General features: G+C 34.4%; 1 protein-coding gene across 1 annotated transcript in view; it reads right to left on the bottom strand.

Moving 5' to 3' along the window:
- Nucleotides 1-21,989, bottom strand: part of LOC117114031 (interleukin-1 receptor-associated kinase 4-like) — a 38,433-nt gene that overhangs the window by 7,904 nt on the left and 8,540 nt on the right. The window contains exons 2-5 of the mRNA XM_033257563.1: nucleotides 18,130-18,316; nucleotides 11,503-11,648; nucleotides 2,762-2,974; nucleotides 1,315-1,457 (exon numbers count right to left, since the gene is read on the bottom strand). Coding sequence (XP_033113454.1) covers nucleotides 1,315-1,457; nucleotides 2,762-2,974; nucleotides 11,503-11,648; nucleotides 18,130-18,296 — 669 coding nt within the window. The 5' untranslated portion in view covers nucleotides 18,297-18,316. The remainder of the gene's footprint in view (nucleotides 1-1,314; nucleotides 1,458-2,761; nucleotides 2,975-11,502; nucleotides 11,649-18,129; nucleotides 18,317-21,989) is intronic.

Here is a 21,989-nt window from a genome sequence, read left to right on the forward strand (position 1 = left end):
GGAGTCTTTATGGCCCAAAATAGTGATTTTAGACCACACTGGTACTGGTAAATATAATTCGACAGGCAAATTACAGTAATATTTTTAGCAAATTTCTTTGAAAAAATTTCGTAGGCATTGGGCCTAGGCAGGTATACAGTAATTTCATTTTACAGTAGTTTAGAACGATATCAGGAGTGGGGGTGGTAGCAGTGGCCTACTAGGACTACAATTTATTTGAAGCTATCTTGGGTCCGATCGTCCACACCAGTTGGGCCCAATCGTCTGTCACCCGAAGTTTTCATTACAATGATCAAGAACGTATACTATCTAGGCCCTAGGCTAGGCTTAGATTGCTCACTCTGCTACGTATACAACTACCGCATAACAAAGGGAAAGCGACCCACGCATTCTTAAATTTTACACACATTATTAAAATGTATTAGACGATAACACAATATCACTGACTGAACGATCTACCACTCTCGTATCGCAGTAACTACTGTACTGAACTAGGCCTAATGTTTTTGTGAACTAGAGTGCTGACAAGATGGCGGAGCAATGCAGAGTTATGTACCCGACAGTCGGCTGCCTTTGTATCTTCACTTGTCTTCAATTTGCATTTAAAGGGTACATTGCTGCATAGCCAACTGTCGGAGATATAGTACCTTCATACAGTATGACTACTCATACAACAGAAAAAAACGTCGCATGGAGTTGGTGAGATCTAAATGAAAAAAACGATGTATTTCAGCAAATATTAAAACTTTTTTGTTTTATTTTAGGCATTCTTCAAAATACCTATGCTACAGCAGTTGATTTTTTTTTGCCGTAAAATCAAAATAGTTTCATCCATGCCGACTTGCCGATCAGTCAGCGTGAGCCCTGACTGAACTCTGCAGAAACTTCACATCGATCTTCGCATCGCGAGGTAAAACAAAATGTCGGAAAACTTTTCTTTGACGCATGCGCATTTGCATAAAATGTCTACACACATACGCACACACATACTACACACAATAAAAACAAAGGAAAAAACAGTGAGAGTGATTACAATAGTTCCTATTGCATTACATGCATAGGAACTAATGACTGGACCATGTTCTATTGAACACAGTATCTCCTAGTTATTATTGTTTTTATTAGTTTGTTTGTTTTTATTAGCACTGGATACCTTGCTTACCTTGATGTTTCGCCAATATGCACACCAGGATATACGTGCACCCATCACTTCAATGCAGCATAACTGTATGCATATACACCCACACCCACATGTATATAAAATAATAATAATAATAATAATAATAATAATACATAAACTAATAAAGTACTTACTTCTTTCAATACTTTAATTGCAATGTCTCCATACTTGGGACTACTTCCTAAATATACAGTTCCAAAGCCACCTTCCCCTAATTTAGATTTTGGGTCAAAGTTCTTTGCTATCGCTCTCAATGCAAAGAAAGTTAGTTCTTTCACTGAAAAAAACATACATATTATATTATTATCATCCTATCTCAATTCTGTTGATGTCCTTTGCATGTAGTTTATGTCCTGTTTGGTCCTTTTGGTTAACTTTACTATCGTTCATTATGGTATTAATGATGACATCTTCTAATTTTTTTTCAGTGATAGGTAGAGACAGCTTAGAAAGTTATTGGTTGAGATAAAACAAATATGATCAATACTGATTATTCTTTTTAATTCCCTTTAATTAACATATAATTTTAAACATCATAAGCATTATCAATGTCATTACTATTTAATATCATCTGTATCAATTCTATGGAAAAAATTTCAATTATAATTGTACCAAATTAGTTTAGCAATACCAGCATTGGTCCAAGAGGCAGGTTTGTCTATGTTCCTAGTGGTAAAAGTCTTCTCTGATAAGGATCATAAAATGTATGCCACTGGTGTACACAATGGCTCATGTGCACTACAAACAACCTAGTACGTCATAATTTGAGTAGGGGGAATTTATCCAATCCTAAATGGAGATTACAAAGAGGTTATGTATATAACATGAAGAAACACATGGCAAGCAATGCTGCTACATGTCCTTGCATGCATCCTTACCTATTTTACTGCACTCTTGCAGTATTATTCAAGTTCAACATACAGTATGCCTCAAGTTCCATTTTTCTAATTTTTGTAGTTTATTTTTTTGGTTTTAGTACTGTATCTCTTGCATTAATACTTGAGAATTTATCTCTCTCGTAAGACTGTTACTGATTTTTTCAGTTAAGTTTGTTGCTATGTGGATAAAATGTAAATGTAGGAGAATAACCCATAACTCATAGCATCATTGTGCTTAATTGCGAAAGGGCGCGGTCTGTGACTACATAGCAGCTGCAAAGAGGTGCTTATACTACCTACATGTTCACATCATTCAGTGACAGGGGCTGAAATAAACCATAGCATCAGGGTAATCCCCTACTCTTCCAAAAGGTGCATGCCATGGTTTCTTAAAAAGTGCACACGAGCCAGAAGTGTACACAGGACCTCCATTTTAAGTCCTTACCCAAGAAGACTTGGTTTTACCAACTGAACCCTGAGCGAGGAGTGGCTGGAACCAGCACCAATGTTAAGGCTGTAGTTATGCCCCTACCTTACCACTCGACTTGCGGACGTGATTGTTTGTGTTCAATTAAATAGTGTCTCATCACACATTTTGTATCTCCAGTCTACTGTACTTTATAGTTCATTTATATTACTGTACATGGCAACACTAATTGTGAAAGATGCTAAATAAATTTAACAGCATTAACAATTACAATACCTCCTTCAGCACTTGCTTCCTCCGTGATTTGTATTGTATCTGATGACCAAGCTACTGCTGTTGTTCCCTGAGTGTTCTTGGTATCACCAATTTTCATAGCTGTCATATTATCCTCAATGCTACTGGCAGAATTTCCATCAATGTTCTTAACCACAGGGTATTCCTCATAATGGTCAACAAGCTCACTGTTTGGATTGTTTTGGTTTAGAAACTCTATGGAGAAAGAACGTTAAATATGAAGTAATTCTATCATTTTGAACATAAAAATTATCAACATAGAAACAATTTTAGGTGATCCCGCTTCTCGAGCGGATCACCTCTTGTATTGTACTGGATCTTTTTTTTTTTATTCTTTCTTTCTCCCCATTTCTTGTTCGCACAATATCTCAAAATTGCTACGAGCTTCGCACACAGCCACTTCATCGAACATTTTGGCTTGGCCTGGAATAGTCACGGTAAGCTTTTCAACGTGTTCAGTCATGCGTGGGTCATCTACGCGTAATTTTGCATTTTTACATTATCGATCATATCATCCTAACCAATTGTCATTTCTCAATCATGTTGAGTGGGCATGAATATTTTTAATCAGTTATAGCTCCTTAGGATGAAAGGTGACCCCCAATTTTTATTACATATTCTGAAAGCACATGAATTGTAGATATGGTTTTATAGATCATTATGGCTGATCGGACATTGTGATGTCATCCATATTGCCTTCTGAATTTAAAACGAGAGCATCAACGATCCAATAGCCCACTTGACAATAGCTGGCATAGTTTAAGTGCTGTCGGTGGGTGGAGGTTGTGTGGAGTGTTGTTATGTGTATTGAGCATAAAGAAAAACATTTAAGTTAGAGTTTTTTGTTATGTTCACTTTACAGTTAGGAAAGGTGTGATGTCGTGTACAGTGATAATAAAGGAAATATGGTTGTTGTAAGGTTTGTTGTGTACGTAACTTTTTGAAATAATTTGTATTGTAATTATGAAGATATTTATGTAGAGGTTTATAATATAAGTAGACAGTTTGGTGAGTGAATGGAATTTGTTGCATAGAAGTATTTTATTGTGAAGAAATATATTTTTCCAAAGGCGCATTATAATTACGTATATCATTTGTCTTTCTTTGTTAGTTAAACATGCAGCTTTGTTTGAGAAAGGCTAAATAACTTCTTGGGCGACGTCAGATATTGATGTATATATATATATATATATATATATATACTGTCTCTTATACACATCTAGATGTGTATAAGAGACAGTATATATATATATATATATATATATGTGTGTGTGTGTGTGTGTATATATACCTGTAAGTAGTATGAATACTTGCCGTTGCCCAATATGTTTTTAAATATATACATTACTAGATTAAATAATATACTAGTACACTACTAGATTAAATTATAGGCAATGTTTTAATAATTTAATTTTAAATAAATGGAGGAGGTACATGGAACATGCTGTGAAAATCTAAACAAAATATCTCATTACTGGGCTATCCATTAACTGGTTATACCATCGTTGGAATGGAATGGAATGTAATGTAATCCATTGAAAACGAAAGCCACTTTTAATCATGCCTCATCAGTCAATAACGATCTTCATTACCATATCGCACTCCATAGGCGTCTACAAATCTAGATAACGATGACAGTTGCCATCCCATGGTAAATCGCGAAAAAAGAAATCCACTCCGCCCCCATTAAATACGACTTTCGGCCTACATTTTATGTAATTAACATCTGATCTAATATATTACGTACCTAGACCTATGTGGTTGGCTACGGATAGCTAAGTGTAGAGTACGAAAAGCTAAAAAATTCATAAATGTAAAGGAAAATCATCCTAGAGCAATGCTGAAAAGCTACCGTCTCAATAGAACAAAAATTCAATGTGGGACCTTGCTATCATCATGTACCTAACGGCAACGTCGTCATCATCGAAATGTGCTGTACATACACTCATCACTACTGACTGATTTGAATGTGTGGTTTAACACACATAAAAGCAACTTGTAGCCTACATTTTTTTCCTGTAGTATCTGATCTAGACTAGGGCCTATGCCTACACACACGTACGTACATACCCAGCTAGCCTATTCGTCTTCGTCAAACCAGCCTGCATTACAGTACATTGACACGAAATGTTCTACACACATACACTCATCGCTACTAACTAATTTGAATATTACAGTATGTGGTTTAATACACATAAAAGCAACTTGTAGCTTACATTTCCTGTTATCTGATCTATTACACACACGTACTACCCAGCCAGCCTATAGGCCTAGTTCGTCTTCCTCTAGCTCTAGGCGAGCCTGCATTACAATAGTGTACATTGTTTATCTCTCAGGGGAGAGACCACCCACACTTGCAAGCACCACAAAACGGCTCATTCTTCGCTGCCAACTAGACTCGTGCAGACGCATTCATTAGCCGCAAAGCTTACCATTCCAGGCCGTGATTGGTTGATAAACACAATGTGGAATCAGACGATTTGCAATCTGATCAATGACGAACACGCTTTCATAGGAAACCCACCGTAGTGTTAAGAAATATGATAAAAAAACAAACATACTTTTCACATATTTCCCGACAATATTTTCGCAAAAACTCTTCATACTTTAAATTCCCCACGCCTTATCTTCCATATTATTGCAAGATCAACATAACCGCGTCACAAACGAAGGAAGAGATAGAAAAACAAATGACTTCAAAACTCGCTCAGAATCATCATATAAGCCTCTCTCTCAGAGAGTGGGTTAAAAACTGAATTTTTATTTATACTGTCATTATTTTTAAACTCATTTGAACGTATCTCGCTTATTCTTGTTCGATCGTCTCCCACCTGTGAGTATGTTATAGCTGAGACAATTCTCTTTCGGAAGTGTACCTTTATTTTTCATTTTGATAACGTCATCATAATCAAAAAGAATGAATTTTTGAAGCGCTTTTATCTCTCTTTCTTAATAGATGTAAAAAACACAACAGAGGGCGGTAGACTGTATTTCGACGCTATCAGACCGATATATATGTTATATCAAGGGAAAATTTGTGTGGCATTACCAACTAACAGGCGGTTTTAAAAACACTTGGAAAGGTTTAATTTCGTGTGCCATTACTGTCCACGCACACCTCGTGATGTGCGCATGAGTGTGCGGTAAAATTTGGAAATTGTCAATATCATTTTTCAGGTAAATTAAAGCATGTTTCAGGACATGTTCAGCATTACAAAACTTTCCATAATTTACTCGCCATACACTAATTTCCACGCGCACAGCACGTGTACTGAAGCTGGAGATTACGTTTTGTTACATATTTTGGGTTCCTGACACTGTATTCATATCAGGAGTAAAGTTTTTTTGTGCTATTAACATGCGCACAGGCATCAAGACGTCCATGTACGCAAGCATACATCTTTTTAAATGCTTAAAATTACACTCTAACTAACTAGAGCATATTTTAGGCTATTTTGAGAATTTTAAAACATTTCAATCCACACCACTCGCGCTTCCTGAGGGTCGAAGTGCAGCGGATGACCAAACTCGTCCTCAGTGACAAGTTCAAATCTAGTTTGAATTATATTTCTTATAATTATCAGGGTACACACTTCTTAAATTCATTTCTATGCTCAATTTATAACTTATATGTCACTGAAAAATGAGCAAGTAAATTTCAAATTTTATTTTTAAAAATGTTTCGTCATTTTCAGGGGACAATATTTCTTTAATCTATGGGTTAAAATTATGAAGAGAGTTACTATGACCACACATAAATGAACCATACTCTATGCTATGACTGATTACTATGAGTACAGCCAAGTTTCCCAGACTATGGGTTGTGATGCAACAGTATGGGTCACCAAAATAAACAGATCATCAATTCATGTGCTCATTTACAGTAAAGGTCTTCAACAAATTTAACAGCTTAAAAACAGTAATTGAGGGTTCACCCTCATAGAACATTTTTGATAGAAACCATTTTATGGAGGTCATTATGGCAGCCATATTAGATTTAAAAATGGGCACCTTATAAAATCTATGTATGGCCACCTTATAAAACCTATGAAACAACCCCTATTGACAATATTTTTAAATTACAAAAGTGAGCTCTCAGGATTTGTGCAGGGACAACTCGTATTTCTCATACCAAAAATTTTTTTTTACAAATTTAGTGTTCTAAATGTATTTTATTTGCATAAATTACAAAACTATGTTTTTTTATGTTGCTTTAAAAATGAAACATTACCCCACATATTTATAATATATTTCCCGCGAGCATTACTGGGGACTAAGTTTTAGTGAATGGGATCCAACCGGTTTAAGTGCAAATGAAACTTGGGAACAGTGAAAATCCAGGGTCATTTTGGCAGCTCAGAAATGCTTTGGATATAAATCAAAACATAAAAATTTTAAGCCATGGTTCAACAAAGTAATAGAAGAATCTTTAAAATCTAGAAAAAATACATGTCGAGCACATTGTCATTACTCTAAACTTAAAGACAACCCTCTATTTAATGAAAATATGTGTAATGATCTTTGGAATGACTATCAAAATAAACGCAGTGAATCAAAGTCACTAATACAACATAAAATCATGCAAAAAAGAGTAGAAAATTGTTTAAAATTAATGGAAAAGTGTGGCCCCCAATGCTGTGATTTTTGGCATATGTTGAATGGAAAAAAAAACAAACAAAAAAAGTGAATTCGATAATAATTCCAGGAACTGTTACATCTGACAGGAGCACAATCGAATCATCTCTAAAAATGTACTATAACACAATGAAAAATGAATCAAAACCTTAAAGATAACTCGGACAGTCATTTGAACACAAATTATGTCCATAATCCATCATGCGAAAATAATTCCGGTAACACTGTTAATGAACTTAACTTTGATGTTAAGACACAATAACTAATGAAATGTTAAAGAATGGTGGTAATGAGTTGACCGTAACTTTATGTAAAATGTTTAAAAGATTTACAGAATTGCAATGTACAGTATACCCAATGAATGGAATACTGGTATAAATATACCAAGTCCCAAGGAATGTTGCCAAAGAGGCATTATACGGTGAATTGGGGATGACAAACTGTTACCTCAATTAAAAATGATTTTAGGGTCCAATACTTTAATAGACTAAAAAACATGGAAGATAACAGATGGTCTCATTTATTTTTCAAAGCAATTTTTTTACGTTCAGAAAAACTTAAAATTGCAATGGTTATCCAATATAAGAGAAACATTAACTAAAGTTGATTTAATTACTAAGTTTAATATGGATCCTGCAATTGAATGGATCAGGCAATTTAGAAAGAAAATAGAAACAACAATGATAAAGAATGGCTTATAAGAGCTCAAAGTAAATCATCATTGTCAGAATATTTAATGTATAAAAGAAATCCACATTTTGAACAGTACAGGTATTTGCTGGACAAATCAAACTTTAAAGGCATTAGTTTAAATTCAAACCAAATCCAACATGTTAGATCTTGAAGGCTGCAAACAATCATGGTCTAATCATAACACAGGCACATGCAAACTATGTACTGATAACGCAAAAGAAACTGTAGAACACTTCTTATTTGACTGTACTAGATTACATTTTCAAATATTAGGGATAGTCTTCATGACTTAGTACACGCCTAAATTTCTCTTTGTCATTTGAATTGTTTCAAAGAAAAAGAGAAAAAAAAGTGGAAGAGGGGAAAGAAAAAAAAGGGGGTGAGGAAGAAAAAAAAGGAACCAGAAAAAAAAAATGAAAAGAAAGGAGAAGGAAAGGAAGAAAAAAATATTATTAGTCACTTTTGGTAGTTATGGTTGTCATTCATAAAATGACAAGGACCTTTTTTTAAGTGTGTTTCAAATTTAATACCAAAACAAATGAACAAATGAACATGTCTTTAAATGGATGCATTGGTTAATTAATTCACTGAAAGTGGACTGCTCCATTCAGTTCAGAGATGTTTAAGCCGTTGGGGCTATGTGCTATGTGCAATATGGCCCATGTACATGTTAAATAATGAAGTACACTCTTAGGAAAAGAGTAGGAGATTGTCTCCTGGAGTACTACACAAATCCCCACCAGAAGGACCCCACCGGAAATAAGTCTTAGGACTTTTGAGTGTGGTTTATTCTTGGTTTGTGTCACACCAAATATATCCAAACTCAAATCCAAATCCTAAATCAAAAAGTTTTACTTTCCAAACACATATAGAAATAAACTTAAAACACTGTCAGGTGTTTAATTCCTGATGATGACATAATTATGTCTAAATATTGAATCCTGACAAGCTGGCGTGCATTTCGATACTGGGAGTATGTATTATACTATCTTATCTAAGATTAATTTCGGTTTCTGTCAGGTGATCTAACAGTTATACCAATAAATTTCAAATGGGTAAAACTATAAATTACAAATACAAACAATAATACTGTACAGTTAAAAAGCCGCTCTATCTATTTTGGTCGATCAAAGGGCAAAAATTAAGGTTAAATTTTATCAAATATTTTATTTAAATTAAAGATCGAAAATATTTTTGCTATGGCAGACCCTATATTTTTGAAAATTTGGATCAGTCAGCTTGGGCCATACTAAGTGTTGCCTAAGTCTTATTTATTAAAAGTTGCAAAAATGAAGATTAAAATACAACAAAAATCGCTGGCGAGTAGTCATTTTTAAAACATAGAGCATCAAAATTTTGGGGAAAACATTGGATGTGCAATTATTAGATGGGTCTGGCTAGTGTGGGAAATCACAACTTGGGTCCCCAAGAAAAGAGGGGGAGTACAGTGTTTATTTTAGAATGTGAGCCCTGCAGGCAACTTCTGCACCAATATTTTAAATATTTTTTTGTTTCAATTTTATTTAGAGAAGGTAACCATTAAAACTGCGCACGAAGGGCCTGATGTTTTTCGGGACCCTCTATCAAAATGTAGTTAAAATGGTTACAAACAACAATTACAACCTAACAACATTACAATACGATAGTAATATAAATAATAAATAATAAAATTAAACATCTAATTATGTCAATGACAAAATAAATTATTAGTATATTGAAATTACACAGTATTATTTGTATTATATTATATTGCTAATCTACATCATGGGTGTATGGAAGGGCGGGGGGTCGGGAAGGTCGTACGACCACCCTCAAAATCCTCAAAATTTTCAAAGGTCCACATTTTTTCCAAGAACATTTTTTTCTAGGGCCTTTTCACAATGACATGAATGAAAAAGCATTGATAAGGTATCAGTAATGAGTCCAAAGACCTTGCCAATTGCGTGACGCAATCTATCTCAATTCCAGCAATTCTGAAACTGAGCCTGCCATTCGCTTCAAGCTGGTGGCGCTGTAATCGATTTTCTTGACTCCCTGAAAAGGTCCAAAAAATTATGATCACGACCCAGCCACAAAAAAATCCCACATCCTTAGTCACTGCATACAACCTACTGTTAAGCGACCGCCACTTTGCTTATCACTCTGAAGATAAAGTTTGTGCTCAAAACTGGTAAAGGTCAGTTTAAGTTAATAAAGGGATTCGGCGATGGGCGTCACATGACCTAGGTTGGGTGTTGGATGTAATAAATGGACTGGCACAGCGGAGATAGCTATGGCGGCTGCCCCATGTTATTGCTGTAAAGATCATCATAATTGCTGTATTTGTTCTTTTGAACGTAATTTAAGTTACTCAAATTCGACTGTTCCGAAATACACACACAAGTTTTTTGTGACTTGTCGTCCAAGAGAATTTGGGATTTTTTGACAAGTGTTAGGACTAGGCCCCTGCCTATCTACGGCCTTTATATCTATGCTACGATTTCTAGGCTGGTTAAGGTTTACGAAGGAATTTCAAAGCATACAATGCCAGGAGAATGCTAGAATAAGTAAATAAACACTATTTTGAACAATCGTATTGTATTTCTTTGCCAATTATTTGTCACGTTAACGTTTAGTAGGTGGTTGTTTTTGAAACCATAACATTACATTTTCCTATATCTTCACACTGATCGCACTGTAATATTTTTGATGGTACACCCACCGTAGGTCATGTGACTGGTTGTAAACAAACATTGCCGAATCCCTCTATTGGTCTATTAAAATTTAGAAAATTTCTCACAAAAGAAATAGATGTAGTGCAGGTGGCCAGTACATCATTATCATGATTACTATATTAATTTTTCATTTAGTATTTTAATATTACTAATTATTATTATTAGTATTATTACTATCACTACAGGTATAAGTTAATTGTCTAATGTATTTTGTTATATTCAGCCATGAAATTCCCCTGTAGTGGGATGAATAATGTCTTCTTTGTATGAGGGATACATATTCACATAACCACCGGTTATTTGTATTTTATAATTTTTCTAGTATTTATTTTGATTCTAACATTCTTGAGCCAGCTTTTATATAGAAAATATTATTATTGAAAATTCAAGTTAATGTTATTCTTGGATTTGTTCATTGCATTTAAAATATAGATTTCAATACAGTAGATATAAATATCAACTAATACCCTGTAAATTTTTATGTTATATTTTGTATTACCTGTTTAAATGAATGATAAAATTCAATTGTGGCTTTTAAATTTTGTAATGCGCATTTTTATATTGTAACATACAAAGTTAGCTTTAAAGTGACATGTTTGCCCAGACAATATGTCCACAATGAATTGATCTTTGATTATATATGCCAAAAATTTAAAAAAAATAATCCTTAAAGTATCTCACCAGGCATAACTTCTTGTATGACATCTTGCCTTCCAATTTCCATGAGAATTTCTAAGAGCTGTCCAACTTTTGTTTCTTGTGTTCCCCAATCCCTTAACATGGCTTCAGTCATACTATTACCTTTTCTCAGCTCCAACTCAAAATTCCTTTAAGAAAATGATATATTACCATATTTGAATGGCGATGGTTTAACATGAAAATAATAAAGGTAATGGCAAAAATGTGCTGACAATTACAGTATTTCAGCAATATTACACTATAATATAATTAAAGCAATAATACACAAATAATTCAAATAAGGCACAAGTAATTTGTTTTTTCATGGCTATGGTATATGTGGCGCCACACTACAATGGGTTCATCCTTTTTGCTGAATTGTACTCAAAAGGTTGTGTTTAGGGGAGCCTCTTCCCCTGTGTGTCCTGTGCTATCTGGAGTGGCGCAGGTTCGGTTCTGGGGCCAATACTCTTTAATTTGTTTGTAATTGACCTCATAGCCTCATTATCCATTAGTGTTAAAATGTATGCGAATAATACCCTACTTTACAGTACAATTAAATCTGTTATTATGATACTTATGTGCTTCCAAATGATTTACATTCTATCCTTGATTGGAGTAAAAAAATAAAAAAAAACAGGATGAAATTAAATGTAAAAAAATAGATTTACCGGTAAGATTTTTAGGTACTACATTCATTGCAAAGGCCTTATATAAGAAAAATCACATCTATTGAATGTTACAGTATATCTCCCAAATTTTGCGCCACACCGATCACCTTATTTTTATCCATGTTATTTGCAGAGGTAATGCTGCCCATTATCACAATTGGCAAAGACAAGCCAAACAAGTCACCCATTGCAAAAATGATTTTTAGTTATTAATACTGGATTAAAGAGTAAATGAGCGCTATGAAATGGTAAAAGAATCAATTGAATCTGACAATTCCTTATGAAGTTACAAGCATTTAAATTAATTTGTTAGTCTGAAAAGTGCTGTTTGTCCTTCATTTACTGTTATCATGTAGACTAACACTTTGCCAAAGAATCCGGTTATCTGATTGGTCAATATTAGGGTAGTCGCCACTACGCCAAATTCAGAAATTGGGGTTGTCACGGAAGCTATCACAACACTGATTTAGCCAGTAAGGTTTGTGAGCATGCGCAGATGTCTGTTACGCTCTATTAGTTCGAAGTAGACTGGCCGCGTAGTCAAAACGAAAAATGCCTATTACCCAGTCAGCAGCATGCTGACTGGGTTCTGTTTCTGAGCAGTTTCTTACCCAGTCAGCAGCATGCTGACTGGGTTCTGTTTCTGAGCAGTTTCTTCTTTACCCAGTCAGCAGCATGCTGACTGGGTTCTGAGCAGTTTCTTCTTTACCCAGTCAGCAGCATGCTGACTGGGTTCTGTTTCCGAGCAGTTTCTTCTTTCTTTCTTTCTTTCTTTCTGGCAACATTTTAAAAGAGAACTAGCAAAATGATTTTTTGTTCTAGAGGTGAATTTTGATATGCCATTAATAGAATCAACCTTAAAATCGTTTTTTGGCAATTTCTTATGAAGTTATAGTCCATTATATACTATTTAATCGTGACGTCAATGGCGAAAAATGTAACAAAAGATCGTGCAAATAAAACCGCGTAGGGTATCCGCCGCTTATGATCTTTGCGTGCATGATGTAACCATGGCTGTAACTCATTTGTTGACAACGGCTGATGCAGATAGGCCTATGACTTGATATGCAAGTTACAACAAACATGGTTACAGCATGCACGCAAAGATCGTACACGGTGGATACCCTACGCGGCGCTATATACACAATCTTTTGTTACTTTTTTCACCAGTGACGTCACGGTAAAATCATATATAATGACCTAGAACTTCATAAACACTTGCCAAATAACGATTTTAAGGTTGATTCTATTATTAATGGCATATCAAAAATCTCCTCTAAAACAAAAAATCATTTTGCTAGTTCTCTTTTAAAAGGCTATAGGCCATGGGCTGGAGGGGGTCACCGTGCACACCCCCCACAGTTAAACTTCCTTGGTATTATTTTGTTCCTACGGGCATATAGAACAAAAAAATTGATGTTAACAAGAAAAATATAGGGATGCATTGTATGTACTCGCGTCATTTGTAATGGTCGTTAGTGTTTTATGGTCAATACTTTTTTTGGGGGGAGGGTAACATTTATGCCCATAACCTGTGATTTAAAAATCCCATCAATATTACTTTGGTAGCAATGTGTAGCATGTGTTTCTTAATCATATGCTGTTTAAATAAAATTAATCTGACAATTATTAACTTCACTAGAGGTCAAATGGTCATCGACCTTTTTCTAAAATGCAAATTTTTTCATAAAATATCAATAAACTTCAATTCCATATGTCTAATTTTGGATGTATTTGATACAAATTGTGTTTTTCTTGTAGTTATTGACATATGGAATACAAAAATTGAGGTTAACAATAAAAAAATTAAAATGCATTATGTAATATTGTCAATGTTTATGATCCGAGAAAATTGTGATCAACAACAGTTTTTGGGGTAGGGGTAACACATTGCTCTTAACTCTTGATTTAGTCAATGGATTTGTAGCCTACAGATTGGTCAGTCATTCAAATTGAAACAATTTTGAAACAGGCAGAAATTGACGTAGCTAGAGGTCAAAAGGTCATTGACCTGCACAGAAAAGTTGTAAATTGATTCCCAATTCACTCACAAACGTTTACAAATCTACAGTTGTGAGTAGATTTGATACCAATTAGTATTTTCTATTATAAATAGGCATATGGAATATAAAAAAATTATATTAACAAGAAAAATGTATAAACTGATTGAATGTACTAACTGTCATTGTGTTATAATCCTAGAAATTTGTTAAATCAACAACAGTTTTTTGGGGTATTTTTTTCTGGCAACATTTCAAAACGCTACTAGTGCCAAACAGTTGTGTGCCGATTTCAACCAAACCTGGTCAGTATAATCGGTGACACCTCTCATACATGGGGTGTTCACTGCTTGGGGTCAAACGTCACATAGGGGTCATTAGAGTAAAAAAACTTTCAAAAAAATGAATAAAAGACTTCTGCCACAAATAACATAGCAGAGTCTTGTCCTGGGCACATATGTATTGGCATAAGGTAGGGTCTTTATGGTGTTTAGAGATTTACGGTCAAAGGTCATTAAAAGGTTAATCTTTTGTTCTCTCTAGTAACATTTCAAAATGATACTAATGGCAAACCATTGGACCAAATTCAGTCAAATTTCATCGTTAAGAACTGGCGACACCTCCTACACCCCAGTCTTTGATAAGGGATCACATAGGGGTCATCGGGGTTATATTTTCAAAATAGCTCAATTGAGCTCAAATTTACCAAGAATGATCCTTAGGACCTTCTAAACACACAAAAAAATACTCTTCACCCCATATGTCAAAGTTTATAGGTCAAAGGTTAAAAATGTTACTAATGGCAAACAATTGAACGGAATTGAATAAAATTTGATCATTAAGTACCAGTGACACCTCTTACACCCCTGTCTGGCATCAGTGGTTACTGTACATAGGGGTCATCGGAGTCAAATTTTCAAAATAGCCCTATTGAGCTCGAACTTACCAGGAATGATCCTTAGGACCTTCTAAACGTGAAAAAAATACTCTTCACCCCATATGTCAAAGTTTATAGGTCAAAGGTTCAAAATGTTACTAATGGCAAACAACTGAACCGAATTCAATCAAATTTGATCATTAAGAACCAGTGACACTTCCTATACCCCTGTCTGGCATCAGTAGTTACATAGGGGTCATCGGGGTCAAATTTTTAAAATAGCCCAATTGAGCTAAGTAAAGTTAAGTGATGGTAGTAGACCTGTACATAAAACCTCAACCTGCATTCTTTGTCTAAACATACAGTAGTACAGTACTGTACTATGCTAAAAATTTGATCTGTCGGCAGGGTCAATGTAGTAGTAGTACACTTTAATCAAAGCACAAATATAATCTGTCACCAAAATAAAGTGATTCTGATTGTTGCTGTAAATCACAGCCGTTTTTGCACGGAAAATGTCAACTGGTGAATGTCCCATAAGAGACATGTGTAGTATCCTAAAATTGTACAACATTCCATTATAGGCTACAACTGGTTTTAACTGATGGTCATAATAAGCAATTAGTAGAACTCCGCATAGTACACTATACAAAAATTATTATGTGAAGGGTAATGCTTGAAAAAATTTCCTGAGGGCCTGCAAGGCCCGAAGGAAATTTTTGAATGCATTAAATCTAACCTAAGTATAATAATTTTCCATTTAGTGTACGATGCATGCTCTACTAATTGCCGTCTTTTAATTTTAGTTTTTTATAACCAACTGTATTGGCCATAGGCCTACATCTAAATTTGTTCCTTGAGTCTTTAAAATAGGTCTAGAATATTCCTATAAAACGTTCAGTTTGTTGTGTTTATAAGGGTTCATGGATTCCTTTTCAGGAATTCAATGAATCCATGAACAATTAAAATTATTCATAATTAATATTGAATTTGAAGTAACTTTCTTTGGGTTCTAATGAAGCTTGTTTTACGAAAGTAATTTTCAATTACAGTTTAATTTTTATCGCGGTGCACGATGTCTTCGCGGTGACAAAAAAATGAGGAATTTTTTTTTGCACACGAACCTAAAATCAAGCCAAGCGTCCACTAATAGAAAAATTAGTGGATACTGGGGAATAGGCTAATAACATTGGGAGTTACAGTGATGACATCATGAATTCAATAAAATTTGATCATTAAGAACCAGTGATACTCCTACAGTGGTTATATAGGGGTCATCGGGGTCAAATTTTCAAAATAGCCCAATTGCGCTCGAATTTACCAGGAATGATCCTTAGGACCTTCTAAACATGAAAAACTACTCTTCACCTATAGGTCAAAAATCACAAGGGTCACTATAGTGAAAATTATCAAATATTGCTAGTGACTAACGATTGGACCAATTGCATTAGACAGACTACCAAACATGGGGTGTTCACAGGTTGAGGTTCACGGTCACAGTGGTTATCTCTTAAAAAATGACTGGGTTCATGTTCTATACAGGGAAATGGCGAACAGACGTCGACAATCGTATTGGATATAAAATTATAATAAACCGTTGAGGGCGCTAATTTCCTATTTTTATACATAGCAATCATGGCCGCTTCTCAATGTTTTTGCTGTGTACCCATGATTCTTGCTGTATTTGTAATTTCAAACGGAACCTAAACTACTAGTAGATATTCCAAAATTTACTCTGCTCACTATGAGCTCCTAAAGGAGTAAAAGAGACGGATGGGAAATTGTGAAGTGAAATACCGTCCGATATTTTGTGTACAAGTTGGCCTAGCACTTGGTTCGGCTGGTAGGTGACACAAATACGCCAATTTATGGTTTTAATTAAATACAAATTTAACTAAAATGTGTTCAAATCTGCCTATACAATATAAAATGTTACAGGGCATTGTAAAAAATGCCATCCTACTGTTTTAGATGTGTTTAAAAACGTTCGTTTACTTGCCCTTTTCAACACACTTCATACACAATAACATAGCGAGTTTCGATTTGTTTATCATTTCATACCCAACTCGCCAAATTTCAGTGACGTCATCTTGGTTCGCCATTTAGCTCTATTGAACATAGTACTGTATCTCTAGTTCTTTCTTTCTGGCAACATTTTAAAAGGCTACTAGTGGCAAACTACTGGACCGATTTAATTAAAATTTAGTGAGTAGGACCAGTGCCACCTCTCATTTATGTGTTGTTCACTTCACTTGGTGTCAAAGGCCACATAAGGGGCATTAGGTTCAAAAAACACCAAAAAAAAGGGGTCATTTCGGTGAAAATTATCAAATACTACTACAGTAGTGACTAACGATTGGACCAATTGCATTAGACAGACTCCTACCAAACATGGGGTGTTCACAGCTTGAGGTCAAAGGTCACCTTCTGGTCAAATCCTGAAAATTGACTGGGTTCATGTTCTATTGAACATACTGTATCATCTTTAGTTTGTATATCTACTTTTAAATGTTGGCTTTTATGAGTTGGAGAATCACTAGATAGGCCTAGTTGATTTAAATCAACTTTTTTTTTTTATCATCCTGTCTACCCCTTAATACTGTAGTTTCTTTAATATTTCTTTGTTGTGTTCCAAAGATGAAACATGTAATATATATATATACTGTACAATGGAACCTTGATTTTCTGAAATCGTTTAAAGTATACCCTACTGTATCTCCCGGGTGTGTGTGAACATTTTCCAAAATTAGGCAAGGTCTGCACATGCTCAGAAGTATATTAAGAAAAGCATTATGGCATAAAATAATATTCTCTTGTGTTAAACCAAGGTAGTCTTAAAATAATCAAGCATTAGCATTTGTGAGCAATATATTTTCAATAGGTAAGTAGTAAATATATGGGTTATTATAAATGGCTGAAAATTTTACTTTCTCATACTGGTCTTTTGCATAATACACACCACACGGTTTGTGATGTGCAAGCTCACAGGACATCAGGCACTTCATTAAAAATGTGGAAGAAAATTAAAATCATTATATAGCAAATATAAATTGGAATTTAATGTGTACATAGGCCTACTTACGCTATTGCATCTACTGAATATCTGCAATCATTAGTCTTTGGATCGGTTATAGCTCCTGCTAGTTCTTTCCAGTTAGATATGTCCATCATTCTGCATATAGTGGCACGTGGACCGTACGGCATTTTTCGGATCAACATGTCTACTGACAATGTGCGCTTTGGAGCCATGATGATTACTAGTATAAGAGCTTGACAAGGTAGACAAGGGAAACAAAATAATTTAAAGATTAAAAACAAAATACTCTTCATTTACCAGAATTTCTTTCACTTACAACGATATACATTTTAAAATTTTCCACATCCGGATTTAACAAGTTAAATTACAAACAATTATTAAGATGGTTTTAACATAATGTTTTGTCATTGTCATTTTGTCTCATCATTTTCATGTTACCCTTTTTACATTTTCAACCTAGCTGTTGCAAACAAGGGCGTACCCAGAGATATCCGAAAGGCGGGGGGAGGGGGAGATACGGGGGCCGAAAGTGGGGCCGATCGAGACAAGAAGCTCTAGATGGTCTAGAGGGGTGTTTTATTCAACATATTCACACGGAGGCTCCTCACAAGGCACAGCCTTGGCATCGAGGAGCCTCCAAACATAGTAATACAATTTATCTGTTAAATATGTTTTTAACACGACATACGCATGTTCACCGGGTAGACAATGGTTTAGCCTTACCTTTTTCAGGAATTCCCAACGAAAATTTAATCAATAAAGGTTGTTTATCAAACGTAAATACGCTTTAGTTTAATGCGATATTTGATACAGTAGATTCGAAGAAGAAAGAATGTGCTAAAGGTAGGCCAGTCACAACTAGGATAGGTCGAGCTGAGTAGGCCAAGCCATTCAAGCCATCATTGTAAAAGTGGCCATCCTAAATAATTGTTGGCTGTCCAAAAGATGGCTGGATGGCTCGCTGGTTAAGCCCTTAACACTTGCTTTGACTTTAATGCAGTATCAAAAAACTCACTATTGCGGCAATTTTGAATCATCCTATCCGTAACAATATATTTTATAGATATATTTTATCCAGGTTAAACAAAAAATTAGTTGATAATATAACTTACAGTCTTTAGTAGGAGAAAATTTAATATCAAGTTCATTATATTACTTTTTAAATGAATGTAAAAATGTAACTTTCTAAAACAGAACGGATGGTACAATTATGAATTTTGAATGTGTATGAAATAAATAATAACAAATGTTAACCAAACACATAGTTTTTGTAATAAAGTGAATACAATGAAACTCAGCTGTGTATACACAAAATACTGATAACAGATTCACTGTTCAAAAAATATTTAGAATTTTTAAATGTCCCATCTGTAATGCTAAATATACATTTTCAACATTTAATATCAAATAACTTCAAAAATATCCATAAAAAAATGAAAAATGTTTTTTTCAATTGACTCAGCTAAATTCCCTTGTTCATTCATTTGGAATTGGCGCCATATAAATCTTTAGCGTCATTTAAAATATCATTTTCATAACTTTAGTTTAGTTTATTTCGTATCTTTATATAGCGCATATTCCTTATAGGTTACAAACCACTTTGTTTTTCCCTGGTCATTGAGTCCACATGCTTATAAGTGTTGCTGCTGGTAATCAGCGCAACAATAAAGTAATCCTCGGTGGAGAGAAGCAATGCAAATAAGTGCCTTGCTTAAGGACACAAGCAAAATGAACAGCGAAGGATTGAAACACGACGTTCAGATCGGGAAACCAAATCGTTCCAGCTGTGCCAAATCGTTTCCACTATTATGACTACTTTGAGAATTAGCCAAATTTTATATTAATAATTGAATATAAATATTTGAAGATAATCAATTAACTACTCCTGTAGAAAAAAACATGTTTTAATAAAGTTATTTTAAAACCATTTCACGATATGGGCTTCACGCACATTGTATATTCTACATGGGACAGAAAGAGGCTTAATCATTTACAAATATACTGTAGGCTTAATTATATCCATTACCAGTGACAAATTTATGCTTGTAAACTAAGGCAGGCTCAGGTGAACACGGAACTCAACTGAACTGGTCGAAATGAACGTTCTCTGCAACAGAACACAACTGAAAGGAACTGACAGTCATGCATATTTGTCGAAATGGGCCAAGTCGAGTTGAGTTCCTTTCATTTGCCCATGCTCTACTTTTTGCAGAACCTGATAAGAACTGTAAAAAGCGAGAAAAAAAATGTTGATTCGGAACTAAATAAACAGATCATAATGACACAGTATGACCACATACTTAACTGGAAAGTTAATATTTTGGGGAAAGAGCCACCATGGCAGGAGCAAAAATAAAAGAATCACATAAGAAAAAACGAACACAATGAGGGAGCTTATGAAGTAATTATATATGATGAACTTTTAAAGCAACACATAGGAGGCGGGGGACAGAAGAACAAGGCGGAAGGCGCACATCATCGCAATACACCAGAGCCATATAGAAAGAGTTGCGACATTGAGAATTTAGAAGCCATTCTGTGTCCAACGTGATGCGCGTTCTGTGTCCAAAGCAATGCACGTTCCTGTGTATAATATCGTATAATACAATTAGCGGCCTCCTGTAGTTTAATTTAATTTTTTTATTCATTTAACTCTATATTTATAGATTTTTTTTATGATTTCACTACTTTATATCTAATTTCATATTATATATACTGTAATAATTTACTGTTTTTAAGCAGTTCTTTAATCCTTGTCAATAAACAGAGTACCCCTCGATTGCAAGTATTCTTCAATTAGGCAATCCTGCCATATACACCATTAAGTTGCTCCTGTTATTTTGGCGAAATAAATTATATATGACCAGAAAAAATTAATTAAATATGTCTGTTAGATAAGCCTATTCATATATGCCTCTAAATATCAAAATGTATGAAGATTAGTTACTCTTTTATATTATTTTCGATCACATCTATGTTGTTCATGTTATTCAATTTGTCTGGGAAAAAACCCTATAATAAAACAAAATATCCTAGTATTTTTCCTTGAATTTTGTAAAGAGAAACAAGTGATATTCGAGATCATAACAGAATAAAACATTGTCGTTTTACCAAAACTATGACTACTAGAAACAAATGTACGAGCCATCTTTATATTTTCATACTAAAGGGTTCTTTGCTAAAAATTACTTCTATTATTATTTATAGTAATAAATATTAAAATAGTATATGTCAAGTGGGCTGCATCATTTTCGTTCCCAAATTGACAGTACACCAAATTATCACAATCAGAAAATTATTGTTTAAAAGGTAAAGGGCAATCCTTTGACTCATTAATTCATTGGTCTTGTCGTCTTGCTTTATTCCTGCCTGCTTTATCAAAATCAGTGTTGGCAGCCCAATATTGAACAGCCAAAACCATTACTTTTAGCCGTGGCCAGGTTTACCGATTTCAATGATCCGTAAATAGGGTAGGCCCTATCTAGATTGTTGTTCTTTAAAATTGAATATGAGCGAGCCCTATACAAATCGTGTATTATTAATTTGATTATTATTATTTATAAATATTAAAATGGTATAGGTCAGTTGGCCGCAATACATAAACTGATATTGTGTAGGTCTAAAGTGAAGAGCAAAACATAACTTTTTTGACAAGAAAAGCAGGTCTTTTTAGTCATTAGATTGAAATAGGCTAAACAAAAAAAGAAATTAAAACATAAATATGAGATAACCAGATGAATTTCCTCCATTAGGCCATGTTTCTGCAGCACTTATAATTTTTCCGATAAATTAATCATTTCTCCGATAAATTATCTTAATTCCCTATATTTTATGCCATCATACAAAATATAAGGTAAAGGTAAAGGTAGGAGAATAACCCATAACTTGCAGCGTCATTGTGCTGA

The sequence above is a fragment of the Anneissia japonica genome, unplaced genomic scaffold (assembly GCF_011630105.1).
Source record: "Anneissia japonica isolate Jap-2015-1 unplaced genomic scaffold, ASM1163010v1 scaffold288208_len475333_cov186, whole genome shotgun sequence".
NCBI classification, from domain to species: Eukaryota; Metazoa; Echinodermata; class Crinoidea; order Comatulida; family Comatulidae; genus Anneissia; species Anneissia japonica.